Here is a 17,700-nt window from a genome sequence, read left to right as displayed (position 1 = left end):
ATTCCAACTTGGACAGCCGGACATGTCCCACCCCTTTGGCTGTTTCAGAAATATACAGAGGAACAACAATGGATAAGGATTGGGGCATGCTTCTTAGAAAACCTGTTAAGGCAAAGGCATTTCAACTCCTGTGATACTTTAAAATGATGTATTTAGTGACATATACTAGAACAAGAGGTAAACTATGATGAAACTTTGGTGCTTGAACAGTTTCTTGTTCTACCACTATAACTGGATAAATCAGTGGGAAATAAACAACTATACAACACATTCCTTAATTGGTATAATTGATTCAGATCACAGAGTTTGTGCTATCTCTTTTTGCAGGACTGCTTCTCTCATTATGCACCCCCCTTCCCCGAGGACACTACAGTTGAGTGAGAAAAATCTGCTCAGTGTCTCCAAGGAGATCAAACTGGCCTCAACTAAAGCCAGGTGTTTTTTTGGCCCTGGCTCTAGCCTGATGGAATACTGTGCTGAATGAGATCAGGGCCCTCAGGAGTCAGAGCTCTTCTGCCAGGCCTATGGTTGTGGCCAAAAATAACACCTAAAATTGTTGGTCTCTCTGTGTGACTCCACCAGGCTGAAACCTGTACTGCAGTTTTCTGAATGTCAACCCCCCTCCCCCCACTGCCCATGAAAGTAGCAATATGGGCATGTATTATACCAGGGGTAGTCAAACTGCATGTATTATACCAGGGTAGTCAGGCATGTATTATACCAGGGGTAATCAAACTGCGAATGCTGGCAGGGGCTCATGGGAACTGTAGTCCATGGACATCTGGAGGGCCGCAGTGACTACCCGTGTATCTACTCTGAGTTGTCAAAGACAGGGCAGAATATAAATTGCAGAATAAATAAAATACATTTTTAAAGTGGGCTATTTTTAGTTACTTGTTAGAGAAGCTAACAAGCTTAAAAATTTCCTAAATAAATTTTTGGTTTATGTTCTGGGAGGTGTAGCTAGGGTTGCTACCAGTTCATAATTTTTATGGATTATTCATGTATCAGGAATGCTGCCCATGAGATATTCAAACCTGGTAGGGCCGAGTTTTGCCCAGGGTTCCATAGTTTATGAACGCACAACTGTGTGCTCAAACAACTGTCAATCAGTTCTGCCATCAGTTTAAAAAGTACGTGGGGGCAGGGGGAGGAGTCTGGAGGCAACAATGAGAATTAGCAAGTATATTTTCTAGAAAACAAAAACAACCTCCTAATAAGGAAATGTTGTGTTAGAAACATGACGTTTACTTTTTAGGGCCTTCATCAAAATTAACGTGGAAATTTCTGTGTAGGAAAACTGAGTGGCCCAAAGTGACTGTTCTGAATTAGTGGTCAGTCGTCTAGCTAAAGAACTAGTTAAAATGATGTGACCATGGTTGTCAGTGTTGGGTGCACGCAGTGTTCTGGCATCCCGACTGTTTTGCCTCACTGGGGTACTATCCATAATTTGTCAACACATATCTTAATCCAGAAAGCTGATAGCTGTAAATAGGTTAATTCCTCATACACTAAGCAAAAATGTAGGGCATTGAGGACATCTCGAGAGACCATCCTATCTATCCTCCCGCCTCCCACATATCCTTTCTCTTTTTATTTGCATCCCATCAAGTCTGTGTGTTGCCTTGCTCTAGATAGAAAAGACATTTTCTTTGCTTTTTCTTTCTTTCTTTCTTTTTTTAGTAGATGACTAGCTCAGATAATCAAAGTCGAAAAACCAGGGGCGATGATACCACTGAGCTATCAGAACAGGCCTGGTTGTAAATTTAAACACCACTTTTATTCATTAATCTCCAGCAGCTAAAGACAAACTAAAAGCAAAATTAACATGATTGCAATGGAAGCACTCTTGTACCCTGGGGCTATTTTGGGACCTGCTGAGAGAGAGTGAGCTGATCAAAGAAAGAGACCGCATCAAGGGTAGTGTGATTAGCGTGGCTTCACTGTGTTAATGGTTAGTTTCTTGTTCCTAAACTGTTTTGAGAGCTTACCAGTACCACAATTAATGGGGGCTTCAATTTGGAGTGAAATAGTGTAGTGGTCTGTCCAGCCTAATGATTGTATTTCATTGGGGATTTAATTCCAAAGCAATCATAGCTGGAATATAGTGGTGGGTGCCCGGGGGCCGTAATCACCAGGGGAGTTCTCGGGTTACGATGTACTCCCCTTTTAAAAAGATGCCTTGATACAAAAAAAGAATAACTGTATAATCCACATAACTCATTTCTTCCTAATATAAGCCTTACGGTTGGGGCATTTTAAGTGTTCTTTAAAAGGAATAGGAAACTAATGTCACAGCCACCACACCAGATTTTACAAAGCAGATTTATTTGCCACTAGTACATCTGTTTTTGCCATGTAAAGTTTACCATAAAAATGAATCACAGCCAGGCAGCTATAAACTCAGTTTATGTACTTGGGAATCACACATGTACCTTTGTGCTATTCACTTTTTACCCATTTGTTGTGGGAAACATCAGTGTGGTGTTGGTGTAGTCTACATATGGGAATCCCCAGCAGAGAAATATGGGCCCAGAAATATGGGACCATTGTGAGAGACCACTTATGAGTTGAAATGACCAGCCTGCTGAAGGTATATATTATAGAGCTGGAAAGCCCTGCAATATATATGGCTTGCAGAGATATATGCCCCTGTGACTACCCAATGCCAAACTCAAGATGCTGCTGTTGTCAGGGCCAAGGACCCCACCCTCCTGTTTGTTAACAAAGAACTTGTAGCATTTTTGTTTGCTGCCATGACACATTTGCCATGGCACTGCAAAGGAGCTCAAAGCATATAGTATAACCCTTAGTTCCAATATAATAACGTCTCATTTAGCCTCCGAATAAGACCACAATCTGCTTACAAGGTGAATACCACAATGTACCCCCAACCCATCTATGAATGCCTCCATGTTGGATTCTGCAAATATCATTACTTCAGACATGAAAGAGTTAAGCTGATGTTTCTGTAAACTTAAGTTAGCTGGTTAGCATAGAGTCTATTAGGTAGAATCAGAGAATCATAGAGTTGGAAGGGACCTCCTGGGTCATCTAGTCCATCCCCCTGCACTATGCAGGACACTCACAACTAGGGTTGTGTGCAGTGGCGTCCGAATCGGCTGTTCCAGGCCAATGCAGCCAGTGCCATGGCATGGGGGGAGGGGAGACGCAGGCACAAGTGTGCAACTCGGCGCACACATGCAGGTGCAGAGCTTCGTGCCTGCGCATGTGCGGCAACTGATGCACTGACACCCACACCCCACAGCGCAGCATTGGCTGCATCAGCCTGGAATGGCTGATTTGAACACCGCCACACACAACCCTATCACTCATACACTGTAAACTGCCACCCCCTTGAATCTTCACAGAATCAGCCTCTGTTTAATAATCTCCAAAGATGGAGAACCCACCACCTCCCAAAGAAGCCTGTTCCACTGAGAAACCACTCTAACTGTCAGGAACTTCTTCTGGATGTTTAGATGGAATTTCTTTTGCATTGATTTCATCCCATTCGTTCTGGTCTGTCCCTCTGGGGCAAGAGAGAACAACTCCGCTCCATCCTCTATATGGCACCCTTTTAAATACTTGAAGATGGCTATCAGGTCCTCTCTCAGTCATCTCTTCTCCATGCTAAACAGACCAAGCTCCCCCAACCTTTCTTCATATGTCTTGGTCTCCAAACCCCTCCCTCACCATCCTGGTTGCTCTCCTCTGGACACGCTCCAGTTTGTCTACATCCCTCTTCAACTGTGTTGCCCCAAACTGAACACAGTACTCCAAGGGAGGCTGAACCAGAGCAGAGTAAAGTGGTACCATCACCTCCCGTGATCTGGACAGAATGATACAGCCCAAAATACCATTTGCTTTTTTAGCCATCAAGTGGATGCTTTGGAGGGTGGACTTTATGGCATTGTACCCCACTGAGGTCCCTTTCATCTCCAGGCTCCATCCCCAAATCTCTAGGAGTTTCCCAACTTGGGTATCGCAAATCTTACCCCATACCCCACCAATGGCCAGGAGGCACCTGACAACCCTACCAGTGTCTCACCCTGCCCTTATTTTTACTCCCTTTTAGGAATGCCCTGTTCAAATTATGCTAAAGGTTGGCAGTTTGCTGGAATTGCAATACTTCAAGATTCAAGTCCCTTCCAAGAACCTCTAGAAATCTCCTTTCAGAATGAGATTAGTTGCCATCTCTTGCAGAAGGCCAGCGTAGTGTCAGACTGTCGCTTGAATAATGTAACCTGCTTTGTGGAGAAAGGCAGGATACAAATGAAGTAAAGACATTACAAATATAGCGGAAGATGGAGCCCCAGACAAGCTTGATGGGCACGAAGGAGAAAAAGAACCAGGGAAAGGTGAGGATGGGGTGGCTGCAAGGAAGAGGGGGATGGGTGATATGGGGGGGGGGGATCCAGTGACCCCAAGAATGGAGAACTCCATGCTGGGAAAATCCTGGGGGTTTGGGAAGTGGACTCAGAGACTGGAGAGAGTGACGTTTGGGGAGGTACTTTAGCGTGGAATAATGTCATAGAAGTAGTCTATTTTTTTTCCAAGGTGACTTCTCTCTGAAGGCTGGAGATCACTATCAGTCACTGTTTGGGCCTAATAAAGTATTATGCATATATCCCTTTTGGATTGTTTACACTCACAACCCTATCGCTCATCCACTGTAACCTGCCACCCCCTCAAGCCTTCACAGAATCCATCTGCTACATGAGGTCTGACGGGAGAGGCAGCTCTGTAATGGGAGCCTCTTCTGGTGAGGAAGGGGGAAAATTGAGTGAAATTGACTGCACCTGTGTATTATTGTTTTTTGTTTTATTGGGGTTGTTTTTAACGCTACTATGTTGTATTATGCATTCTTTTAAAACTGTAAGCCGTCAAGAGCCAGCTCTGGCCAAAAGCGCAGCTAAATCGAAAAAAAAATTAAACAAACACAAGTTGTATTGATTTGTTTGCAGCAGTGCCATAGAAATATTCTCCCTCGCGATCTTATTATCACTTTTAGCATTTTCTCACCTCAACCTACAAGGAGGTGGTCGATGAAGCTGTGAGCTACAGCGGCGCTCTTAACCTTCCCGTGCAACTTTTGTGCCTAAATCTGCACTGGTTCGGAGGTAGGGAGAGCGCGCGGTAGGACTTCGCCGCCGCGGTTCAGCAGGGGGCGTCACTGCCTCTGTGACTCAGGCTTCCGCTCTGCCTATATAGTGAGTGGAGGGAAGTGGGTCGGGCTCAGTGTAGCCGTCGCGTGCGTGCTGGAGGCGGTAGATGCGTGCACGGCTCGTACTGGTGGCAGCAATGAAGGAGACTTGCGGGTAAGAGGGGCGGGGAGGAAGTCGACGTCAAAGGCATCGGAATGCCGAGGAGGGTCTTCTTTTGCAGCAGCGCGGGGACGCTGATCTTGCAAGAATTAATTTGGGCTCGCTTTCCCCTTGCAAGTTTTGCATCCCTGGATAAAAGAAGCGTGGAGAAGAGCCGGGGGTGGGGGCGTGTAGCTTTTAGGCAGCCTTCTCCCAGCCACCCTCCCTCCCTCCCTCCCTCCCCGCTGCTCCTAATTATGTCTTTGCGGGGAATTTGCTCTTAGGTTCGCGTCGCGACTTTCCCTGTTATTGCGTTCTCTGGGGTCCAGCCCACGTCCTTTCCCTGGCCCGGAGAATGGCGTTTGGGTGCTCTCGTCTGAGGGGCGGTCCTATTTTGGGGGCGAGGCTGGTCTCTAAAGGGCCAAGCTGTATTCCGGTCCTTGTCTGCACGGGTGCGTGGTAACTGCATCCCAGTTATCATCTTGCTTTGCCAATTTGCAGCATTCGTCGTATTGGTTGTTTGCAATTGACACCCAGCAATGTTGCTTTGCGGCCACCCTGGCACTCATCCACGTTCAAGGGCCCTTCTCCTTTGTGGAGGAAAGTAAGGTATCAACAGAGAGTAGGGGAAATAAAAACTACCAGTATCTAAGTTTGGAATCCAACAGGTGGTGATGGTGGTGGTGGTTTTGCTGCTGCTCAAATTTGACAGGACTTTCTATGTTGAGCCACTTTAGTTAAAGGGGAGGATAGGATGTTGCATTGTTCTAATGTTTAAAGCAGTTGCTTTCCCTTTTTCAAAAAGAATGACGCTGCCTCCAAAGGCTTGGATTTGAGGTTTCCATTAGCCCATGCCTCCAGTGCTTTTAAAAAGTAAAACAGCGGAGTAAAAACATTTTGAAGATGTGAAATCCTGAAGATTTGCTGTTTAATTCCATCTAACCTCTTCCATCTGTGCAGTGTCGACCTATGGACTTTTTTAACTTTGAGGGGCCTGGGTGCTAATTCTAGGTAGATGTCAGCATGCCCATGGATGTTCACTAGGGTGGTAGTTTAGGGTTGCCAGGTCCCCAGCAGGGGATTGGGGGAAAATATTATTGCCAGCTCCAGACTGGGAAATTCATGGAGATTCAGGGATGAACCTAGGGAGGAGAAGGCCCTCAGTGGGGGGGAAGTGTCAAGGAGTCCAGTCTTCAAAACATCCATTTTCACTGTGGGAGGTGAGCTGTAAATCTAGAGGATCCCCAGGTCCCACCTGAAGGATGGCATTCTTTATTAGCTTACATTTTGGGGTTGCTCATGACTGTCACGTAAACCTTTTCTATGCTTTCCTTCAATTTCGCTTCAAAAGGTGTCTTCATGACTGAGAAATAATGTGAGGGGATGTATGCGACTGAGTCGGACCATTGGTCTATTAGGGTCAGTAATGTGAGTGGCAGCATTTCATTAGTGTCTCAGGCTGATCTCCTCATGTATTGCCTGATCCTTTTAAGATGGAGATGGCTGGGGAATGAACTTTTTGCCTGTAAAGCTGGTGGTTTATCCTGGAACAGTTCTCTCTTCCAGTGCCCTCTTTCTCTTCACAGCCCTTAAGTACCTGAGATGTTCTTATACACTGACAACTGTTTCATAGAATCATAGAGTTGGAAGGGACCTCATGGGTCATCCAGTCCAACCCCCCGCACCATGCAGGACACTCACATCCCAATCACTCATCCACTGTAACCTGCCACCCCTTTGCCTTCACAGAATCAGCCTTTCCGTCAGATGGCTATCTAGCCTCTGTTTAAAAATGTCCAAAGAGCTCCCGAGGAAGCCTGTTCTACTGAGAAACCGCTCTAACTGTCAGGAACTTCTTCCGGATGTTTAGATGGAATTTCTTTTGAATTAATTTCAACCCATTCGTTCTGGTCTGTCCCTCTGGGGTAAGAGAGAACAATTCTGCTCCATCCTCTATATGGCACCTTTTTAAATACTTGAAGATGGTTATCAGATCCCCTCTCAGTCGTCTCCTCTCTAGGCTAAACAGACCAAGCTCCCCAAACCTTTCTTCATATGTCTTGGTCTTCAAACCCCTCACCATCTTTGTTGCCCTCCTCGGGACACGTTCTAGTTTGTCAACATCCCTCTTCAATTGGGGTGACCAAAACTGAACACAGTACTCCAAGTGAGGCCGAACCAAAGCAGAGTTTCCTCTGCTTTCGTGTTCCCATCGTATCACCTTGTGTATATATGTAGGTGTCTCGCAAAAACAAGAAAATCACTGTTAAAATGGGGAAAGAAAGAAAAGATTAATATCCAATAAACTCTCCAAAGTTCTTTACATTAAAAGTAGTGTGTGAGCTCCCAAGGCAGTTGTTACACAGCCAGCCTTCAAGGTTGATCTGTACTCTTACTGGCCTCCAGGTAAGGTCGGGAGATCTTCCAGAATTATGGCTGATCTCCAGACCATACAGATATGTTTCAGTATTCATATGAGAGAACTAAGCTGAAGTTGTTAGCTGATGATATGGGAACACATTATATCCTTATTCATGTTAAAATCACAAAGCTAGACCAAAAGCTACTGCTATAGTTGGTCAATAAGAATATAGTCTTCACTTTGTTTTTATCAGTGACATGAGTCAAAAGGGGAACATTGGTGCTGCCACCAAGAAAACTCATCCAACATTGGCATTCAACAGATCTTAGATCAACCTTTTGACCGCGATAGAGCCCCTGAAATATTTTCCAGGCTTTGAGAAGCCTGGAGCTGGGCTGGAAGTTATGTCAGCTTGCCATGCCTGAGGAAGACTGAGGGGGAAAGAGGAAGAAAGTGGTTTGAGGCAGGAGTAGCCATCCAGGTTCCACCCCTTTCTGAGACACGGTAACCACACAAGACCTCACTTGGAGTATTGTGTTCACTTTTGGGCACCACAACTGAGGATAGATACAGAGAAACTGGAGTGTGTCCAGAGGAGGGCTGCAAGGATGGTGAGTTTGGAGACCAAGTTGTTGAGGGAGCTTGGTCCGTTTAGCCTGGAGAGAAGACGACTTAAGAGGTGATATGACATCTTCAAATACTTGAAGGGTTGTCATATAAAAGATGGAGCAGAGTTGTTTCCTGTTTATTTATTTATTATATTTCTATACCGCCCTCCCTGGAGGCTCAGGGGACCCTCTGTTGCCCAAGAGGGTCAGACCAGAACCAATGGGTTGAAATTAATTCAAAAGAATTTTCTGCTAATCATCCGGAAGAAGTTCCTGACAGAGCCGTTCCTCAGTGAAACAGGCATCCTTGGGAGGTGGTGGGTTCTCCTTCTTTGGAAGTTTTTAAGCAGAGGCTAGATAGTAATCTGACAAAAATGCTGATTTTATGAATTTAGGCAGCTTGTGAGTGGGTGGGCAGGAAGGGATGTGCCAGTGTTTGTCTCTTTTGGCCCTTCATTTCATACCCAGGGAACTGTGGATCACCACTGTGGGATGGTAGGTGAATTTCCTCCAGGCCAGGCTGGATTCTGGAGATTTTTGGTGGGGAGGCATGAAATTAGGGTCACTGAGGGTCAGCAGGTAGTTGTGAGTTCCTGCATTGTGAAGGGGGTTAGACAAGATGACCCTGGAGATCCCTTTCAACTCTATGATTCGAAGAATGCCACCCCCAGGTCAATGGAAGAGGCCAGTTTCATGACAATGCCAGAAATAGCTTGTGGCCAAGTCTATTAAGACAGTATAATAGGGGGAAGGCTGGGGAGCTCTCACAGAGCTCCAGGGAGCGCTGTTTGAAATGAGGATTGGAATGAGGATTGGAATCTTCAGGGAGGTTCATATGGAAGTAAGTGTGATTTGAGCATTGAGCTAGAAGCAGGGACAGCCCACTCTGCCATGGAAACTTACACACTGTGAGCATAACCTACCCCAGTGGGTTGTTGTGAGGAGGCTAGGACAACTACATAAGCTGTATAAATTAAGTAAAGTTTATAGTGACTTCTAGTAGTAAAGTAATCAAGTAGTTTGGGTGTTCACTTCTCCAGTCGTATTCCACTTCAAGACACCAATGTAAATTTTGATTTGCAGTAATAACATTTAGTTGCATTTGGCTTTTAACATGGGTGATTTGTTTGCTCAGTATACAGTGAGTGAGGTGGAGAAAATGTTTTCTGTCCTCACCCCTGTTTAATGTGACTTCCTTATGCAGCAGTTCTGTGGTGGAGAACCAGCCCCAAAGGCCCTATGGGATCACCTCTCCAATTAGCTTGGCACCTCCAAGAGAAATAGATTACATCTATACACAAAAGCTGATTGAGGCCATGGAGCCATTTGGCGTATTTGAAGATGAGAAGGAGCTAAATGGAAGGTAATGATAAGCACGTATATCTGAACCAAGCCAGAAAGCTTCACATAACTAGGATTGTAACAGGAATAATAATAATTTGCATTGGTGGGGTAAGTGGCCTTTAAAAACTACAACTTTGTAAAGCTGTTCCAAAGCATTTTCTCCCCTCTCCTATCTATTGCAGGTTAGTTATTCTCAGGAAATTAAGTAACTTGGTCAAAGAGTGGATTGTGGAAGTTGGTGAACAGAAGGTAAGAGTTTTGTCAAAGTACCAGTCCCTTAAAAAAAGTTGGTGTGCTTCAGGAGTCCTCTAACGTTTTGAGTCAGTGGGTGCTTTTGGAGTTCTGAGAGAGACAGTAGACAATATCTCAAAAGACCTGCCATAGGAATAGACCCAAGACAAGCATCTTCTTATCATAGGTGCTGCTTTTTCTGAATGGTTGTCCCTATGGCCTTCTTGGCCTTTTGTGAAAGCAGTCTTTAGTCCAGGGTTCTCAACCTTCCTAATGCCGCGACCCTTTAATACAGTTCCTCATGTTGTGGTGACCCCCAACCATTAAATTATGCCAGTGTTCTGTCACAGAAAATAAACCAAAACTGACCAATGGCATGAGGATCCATTGTTCATGATAGTATATAAATTGTTTTTTCCCCAGGGTTTCTCAGCTCAGTTCTGACTCTTGTCCCACCATGCTAATCTCGCTCTTTTCCACTGCTCCCGACAGACAAACGCTCTATCTCCATCTACCCTGGCCAAGCTGCTTACCCTGCCGCGACCCCTGTTTAAGGGTCATTTGACCCCCAAAGGGGTCACAACCCCGAGGTTGAGAACCACTGCTTTAGTCTGTCCTGGCAGCAAAATGCAGTAGCTGACCTTTTTGTGGGCACCTATCGACAGTGTTTTCTTTCAGTTTTTTTAAAACAAAATGGGCTCTACAAGGGCATATATTAAATATATATACATATATGAAAGTCACTACAAATGTAAGTATTGATGTGTTAAGGACAGATTATTTTTGTAAGTACTATTGAAATGATGCAGGCTAGTCAAGCAAATATTGTCTTCTATCCTCTTCCACTGCAGAAATCTCCTGGTCTTTCACAAGAAGGCCAGAGTAGGGTTGGGTGCTTCGGTGGCCAAAGTGGCCGTTCGCGCCTGAAGCAGCCAGCGCTGTGAGGGCGGGGGAGGGGAGGTGCCTCCCCCCCCCCCGTTCCGCGGCACTGGCCGCTTCAGCCATGAATAGCCGCTTTGAATGCCGGAGCACCCAATCCTAGGCCAGAGTCCAGTGTAATGCTGGCTCCTTCCTGCCCCTTGACGTCAGCACAAATATTTGTGTTTAGGGTTTTACAGTAGGATGGGAGGTCCATGTGCCTCTGTGTGCAATATTGAAATGTACTTGATATAATAATACACTAAGTGCTGTTTTTGCTACGGACAAAAATACCAATTTTTTCTCATCGGTTCAATATTCAAGCTTATTTCCAAGATAAAAATGTTTCCTACTATATTACAGAACCTCCTGTCTTCAGTCACATCAGATCCTGGAGGCAAAATATTTACATTTGGTTCCTATCGGCTTGGCGTCCACACCAAAGGTACGGTACGCTGCTTGTATCTAGTCTTCATTTTTTAAATTATGAATATACAAAAAATAAACTGTACACAACCTAGTTATTATCGCAAATGCACAACCCACTTTGCACTGCTAATTTTGAACAATATTGTTTTATACACAACTCCATACAAATTTATTCTACATTATATCCTATTTTTTTCTAAGCATATTCCCTAATGTTAACAGTCCAAACATCCTCCTTTGTGGACTCCATAGGAATTTTTAATTTCAGAAATTTATGAACAGGCTGGCACCATGCACACAATTCCCAAGCATTCTTCTTCTTACAGTCCTGTTTTAACATCATTATTTCGTCCATGGTCATAATGAACCACATTTTGTCAATCCAGTGTCATAATCTGGTAAAGTAGTCTGCACCCAGTACTTTGCTATCCGCGTTCTCACTGCTACTTGAAATTGTGATATTGTGTGCTACAATTTTTGGGCAGTTTTTCTAAACTGTAGCCTAACAGTCACATTATTGGTGTAAAGCAGATGTTTTTCTTTAATATTAGACGTGCCCATTTTTGTAGCATTTTTCAAAACCCTTGTACTATTTTGCAGTCCCAACACATTAAGAGGTTGGTACCAATGTGTTTCCCTCATTCGCATCTTAGACTTAAAACACATGGGAACATTCTTGCTAACTTTTTTTGGTGTGTAGCATCACTTAGTTTTCCTTGATTTCAGTATTCTTTGACATCCAAGAAACATATTTAAAGATGGATTTAGCTCGTTTGTAGTTAGACTTCCCAGCTTTTTCTGTAATAATGTCTGGAATTCTCATGTTCTTGAAATAGATTGCATATTTTAGATAGTGATCCACTTGGTTTGGGTGGACTATATAACCATTTCTCCATGGCGGTTAGTGGCTTATTCAGATCTAGTGCTCTTGCTGTTTGTTGGTAACTCTTTTAATCTGTAAGTGTTACGTTCTTGTGCAAGCAGATCTTCTCACTATAGCTATGAAGTATTCCCATGGCTGCATTTTCCCATGTTGACCTATGTCAGAGAGCCCAGCTTTCTTCCATTTAGAAAAATTACCTACAATGCTAGCAGGACCAGACTTTTTACTGCGTAACAATGGGACTAATACTGAAAAGTTACCCACTTTTTTTATGCCACTGTTCCCAAACCAGATTTGTTATTGCAGTTACATTTTCACTTAACCTTTGTTGATTTGTTTTGAAATGACTAATCTTGAGGTACTAATTGGTGCCAATTGTGTATGTGTTTGTAGGTGCTGATATAGATGCTCTCTGTGTTGCCCCGAGACATGTGGAAAGGTCAGACTTCTTTCAGTCATTCTTTGACAAACTAAAGCAACATGATGGTATCAAAAACTTGAGAGTAAGTATCGTAGGACAGTTCACGTATATGTCAGGGGTGCAGGGGGTATATCAGCTTTAAGCAGATCCTGCATTGAGCAGGGAGTTGAACTAGATGGCCTTTATGGCCATTTCCAACTCTAGGATCCTGTGATTTCTATGTTAGTAACTGCTTTAGAGAGGTAGCCATTTTATTTTTTAAAGTACTTCTATATTTGCTGCATATGGGCCTCTTGTGGCACAGAGTGGTAAGGCAGCGACATGCAGTCTGAAAGCTCTGCCCATGAGGCTGGGAGTTCAATCCCAGCAGCCGGCTCAAGGTTGACTCAGCCCTCCGTCCTTCCGAGGTCAGTAAAATGAGTACCCAGCTTGCTGCTGGGAGGGTAAACGGTAATGACTGGGGAAGGCACTGGCAAACCACCCCGTATTGAGTCTGCCATGAAAACGCTAGAGGGCGTCACCCTAAGGGTCAGACATGACCCGGCACAGGGGATACCTTTACCTTTATATGTGCTGCAGCAGGCTAGCACAATTTATTCCAGCATCAGCTTTCATAAATCAGAGCTCGCTTCATCTGAGGAAGTAAACTCTCTCAAAAAGTTATGTTAAAGTAAACTCAGTATTTCAAGCGCTGTTAGATTGCCATATGCATAAATAGATTGTATTGAGAGGCAGCACAGAGCCCTCGTTATGAGCAGCATACCTCTGATGTAAAAAAGCCAGGGAGGCCCAGGGCATCCAATCAGTTTCTTATATCTTATTTATATTTATTTTCTTTATTTATTTATCATTTATTTGCATTCTACTGGTCACCTGGAGTGGCTTATATAATTTTCTTCTCCATTTTGTTCTTGCATCAGCCCTGTGGGGTTAGGGTGCGTTTGTTTTTAACAATTTTATTATCCAGCAAGATATGGCAGAATGGAATTTGAACCTTTTTCCCCCCAGATCTTAGTCTGACATTCTCACCACGACAGTGTACTAACTCCATCTGCGCTAGTTCTCCTTACTGTAGTCCCTGTCCCATATGGCTTTTGTCAAACCATGTCCTGTGGTCATCAGAATATCCTTTTCAAAGGGAGCCTGTATTCTAAGCCAGTATTCTTTGCTTTTCCCCTGAGAACTTATTTTTAAAATTTCGATGCTGATTTTCAACTCAATTCAGGTTTCCTTAGGTCGTGAGCATTAAAACATATCAAGCATTTAAAAACAGTATTTTAAATACTAATTCTTAAAAATATTTAAAACAAAACACAGCATCTGAACACCCCAGGAAATCTTAGGTCCCTTTTTAAACTTTCTTACTAGTGGCAAATACTGTGGGCTAATGAGCAGCATGTATGGGTTAAGTGTAATTTTTATTCTGTGTTTGTTTTTAACATTTTTATTGTTACCTGATCTTGCAATGGCCTAGTGCAATAAAGTTTGACTTCGACTACTTTCTTACTATTTGCATCACTGCATTTCAAAACCTTTTATGTCACAAACAAAATAGATCTTTTACAGTATTCTCTTCCCCATTTAATCATTTTGCCCTAATAGCGTTTTGTCTCAGAAAATAAAAGTTTGGAAGGAGTAAAAGACCTGCTTCTAGCCATGTCCCTTCTTGCATTTCTCATGGTAACATTTCAGCTTCCTAGGTCATCATGGTTCTCAAATTAATCTGAAGTAAAATTTACATTAAACACCACTCCTTCTCTTCTTGCAGGCAGTAGAAGACGCATACGTACCTGTAATCAAGTTTGAATTTGATGGTATTGAGGTAAATAATCGGCCTCTATTTAGCAAGCAAAGTATATATAGATATGTTTTTTGGGAATGTGTGCTTAGGAAATTTTACATTAGATGTAAAATTTCCAGAAATTCACAGAAAAATTAAACTATATGCAATACTTTTCCTGTCAAAGCTAAACTTCTTTACTGCTAGATCAACATAATGCATCATTTATAATTTAGCATATAAATTTGAACTATTTGGCATATAAATGGAATTTGAAAATATAAATTGTCTTGATTGCTGTAGCTAATGACCCTCCTTTCCCACCCCCTCCAGGCCCATCATTGGCCATTTTGGGAGGGGAGGACTGGTCAGCATGATCATATATGGTCATATCACCCAGTAAATGTTTAACAAATTAAAAAATATATTTAAAATTAATCATTCCTACCTATTCGGTCAAGAAACTCCAGAGTTTCATGGAACCCTGTTTAAGAAAGCCTGCATTAACCTGATGATCTAAAAGGATACCTAGCTGTGATGGGACTAGGAAGTTTAGTGTTGCATTGCTTCAAGACTTTCCTTGTGAAGAGATTTCAGAAGGTGATACTTCGGATGCTGCTGTTAGGGGAGTTCATGGTCCCTGAACTATGGAATCTTATGTGCCATTTATGTTTTTACAACTATTATTGTCAGCCACCTTTAACCATGAAGAAAGGCAGGGTATAAATGTTTTATAATTGTATCTACATGAAATGACTAGCCCCGGTCATCCAGAGATTTCAATCAAGGCATCTCCAATACGTAGGTGATGCCTAGCTTTTTGTGTGCTCATCCTGTGCTGAGGAAGCAGTTGAGAGCCTATGCTGTATGCTTCAACTCTGATCCTGGAGTAGAAATATTGCCATGCCTTTAATTTGATCCTGTCCATAGAAGTACGCTATGCCTTTAATTTGCAAGTATAATTCATCATTAAAGGAGAAGAACTTCCCCTTTAATTATACCTGCAAATTAAATGATAAAATTGTATCTGAAGTGTGCTGTACACAAAAGTTTACATCTGGAATAAATCTTTGTTGGCCTTAAAGACGCTATTGGACTCAGACCAACACAGCTACCTACTTGAAAATAGCAATCATTTGGCATTTTTGCCGTGAGTTCTGAAGGTATCTTCATTTTCCTTCCACCAGTTTTCACTCCACCTCATCTAAATCTAATCCAGCTTTCTTTGTGGCATGTATCTCCATAGACCAACTTACACTGCACAGACCAGTGTGCCTACTCTTTGACAGTAAGGTTTAACAGATTTAAGGATCGCTACTGAGAAGATGCTACCTTAACTTCTTCTTTAGATTGACCTCGTGTTCGCAAGGCTTGCACTGCAATCCATTTCTGATAACTTGGACCTTCGCGATGACTCGCGTTTGAGGAGCCTCGACATAAGATGCATTCGGAGCTTAAATGGTAACCCTTTGCTTTTCCGATGAATTAAGTGTGACTGCTGAACATTGCTTCTCAGTTTACTGAAATAGTTAGAAATTATGTATGTGTCACTGTTTGAGTATATTAACTCTTGGAGGATATGGTCCTATAGTTATATGATTTTTATTAGGTTTGTGGTAAAGCAGAGTAATAACTGGTCTGAGTAATACTAATGCTTCATTTTAAGGGTTATCAAGTATTTAACACTTTTCATATCATCACAGTAAACCTTAAACAGCCTGATAAGGAAGGCCAGAATTACCCCCATATTACTGATGGGCGGGTTGAGGCTCAGTTGGTGAATTGTCTAAAGTATGAGTTTGTTTTGCCGCACAACTTGGCAATGGTTCTTTTGTTAGGATTTGGAAACAATATGCTCACCAGTGGATAGGAAAAAATGCTATCTTTTATTGAGCACAATTAGCAGTCAGTTGTAATTCACAAGATAATATAGATGTTACAATATAGCATACATATCAAGCAAGAATATCTCTTAGAAGCTACCGGGAGCCCCGGGACAGTAACAAAGATATGCACCCCAGCCAAAAGGTTTGCAGTGCATGGCCCAGCCTGCACTGAAGCTCCCCATGCTGAGCCAGTACCTCATTTTTTATGCCTGAACTTAGGTGGTAAACAAGGTTGATGGATTACACCTGACTCTCAACTCCTCATTCCAGGGATGCATCGCACCTGGGCCCTGTTTCATTAGTAGAGATAAGAGCAGGTGAATCCCATCCAATTCAGGACCCTCCTTAAATCCCTCCGAGTTACAAGGAAAGGAAAGGCCTGTCACTAAACTTGTCACAATATCTTGCGCATCATTGCCCATACAGAGTTTAACACAGGTGGATGAGAAAACCAAATTCCCTTTGCTTCAAGAGTCCAGAGGCTGTGCATATATTTTTTCCACCTCAAAATACCATTATTTTGAAAACATTCCTACAATTACAGGGACTTCTGCTTTTATAACTGTTCCAAATGTGAATAGGACAACAAAAGACACGTTTACCTATCTGGCCTTGGGGATCACAGAAGCAGATTCTTGCAAGTCTGCTTCCTTGATGACCCTGTGCTGCAGTCATTAATGCCCCTTCCAACTTCATCCCTCTAGTGTAAGGGCTGAAAAGCAGCAGATTTTGCTTCAAACACCATGTGCATCATTATCCTCCCACTAAACTGTCCTGCAAGACCATATGATACCTGTTCTGCTAACTTAGCATGAAAGGAGATGCACATAACAACGTCCATTGTTCTCTTTCCCTGAAGCTCTTTTAGATTGAATGCTGTTCCAAGAGTTGTAGTGGAGTCCCATGTAGGCCTGGTTTGGCATCTATCTAGTAGTTAGGTTTAACAGCCCTTGTCTAAGACAATCTACTAAAATCATAACAGAAGAGTCAGGCGCCATCCTGATCTACCAGTGTCTTCTAGCTACTATAGTCTTTTTAAAAAATCACATGTGCAAGTTCTCTGATGTTTGTAGAGAAAAGAATCTATGTCTCTAAGGAGCCCTGGGTCCAGTGACACCCTAGAGCTGGACTATGGCTTGGATCCTTTGACATCGTTGTCCTCCTGCTTTTCTCTGCCCACTGCTCTCTTCCTTTGGTGGCTAGCGCTTTTACCATGTATCAGGACTTCTTGAAAAAACACTGAAGCCACTGTGGATGAAAGCTTCTGCTGCCAGAGAAGCGTAAGGAGAACAGTATCGTAAGAGCCAAGCTGAAGTCTCAGAACTGCAGAAAGATGAAGAACCAGCAGTTAGTCAATCTGTGTATTGATAGAAGCAAAGGCAAGTTTTATCAGTCTTGTGTGATACGACTTAGTTACCCGTCTGCTGTGCTGTCTGAAGAGCAGATTCATCAGCTGGGACCCAGAGACCTTGAATGGAATCCATGGCAACTAATAGTACAGTCTTAATGTTGTTCCCTTCCACTCCAAGTCA

At 43.0% G+C, this 17,700-nt stretch overlaps 1 protein-coding gene across 7 annotated transcripts in view; it reads left to right on the top strand.

Moving 5' to 3' along the window:
- Nucleotides 1–5,188: 5,188 nt before the first annotated feature.
- The window catches only part of PAPOLG (poly(A) polymerase gamma), a 35,481-nt gene continuing 22,969 nt past the window's right edge, over nucleotides 5,189–17,700 (top strand). For 2 of the 7 annotated variants that reach the window (XM_077333143.1, XM_077333152.1), the window contains exons 1-7: nucleotides 5,189–5,321; nucleotides 9,481–9,639; nucleotides 9,803–9,869; nucleotides 11,133–11,214; nucleotides 12,475–12,584; nucleotides 14,271–14,324; nucleotides 15,632–15,743. In XM_077333143.1, the coding sequence (XP_077189258.1) occupies nucleotides 5,275–5,321; nucleotides 9,481–9,639; nucleotides 9,803–9,869; nucleotides 11,133–11,214; nucleotides 12,475–12,584; nucleotides 14,271–14,324; nucleotides 15,632–15,743 (631 nt within the window). In that variant the 5' untranslated portion in view covers nucleotides 5,189–5,274. Of the gene's footprint in view, nucleotides 5,322–9,480; nucleotides 9,640–9,802; nucleotides 9,870–11,132; nucleotides 11,215–12,474; nucleotides 12,585–14,270; nucleotides 14,325–15,631; nucleotides 15,744–17,700 lie in introns of those variants that run through there. The other 5 variants (XM_077333119.1, XM_077333099.1, XM_077333135.1 and 2 more) reach the window with 3 other exon arrangements.

This window comes from Paroedura picta, chromosome 1 (assembly GCF_049243985.1).
Source record: "Paroedura picta isolate Pp20150507F chromosome 1, Ppicta_v3.0, whole genome shotgun sequence".
NCBI classification, from domain to species: Eukaryota; Metazoa; Chordata; class Lepidosauria; order Squamata; family Gekkonidae; genus Paroedura; species Paroedura picta.
The sequence above is the reverse complement of the archived record's forward strand: the minus strand, read 5'-3'. Positions and strand labels throughout refer to the sequence as shown.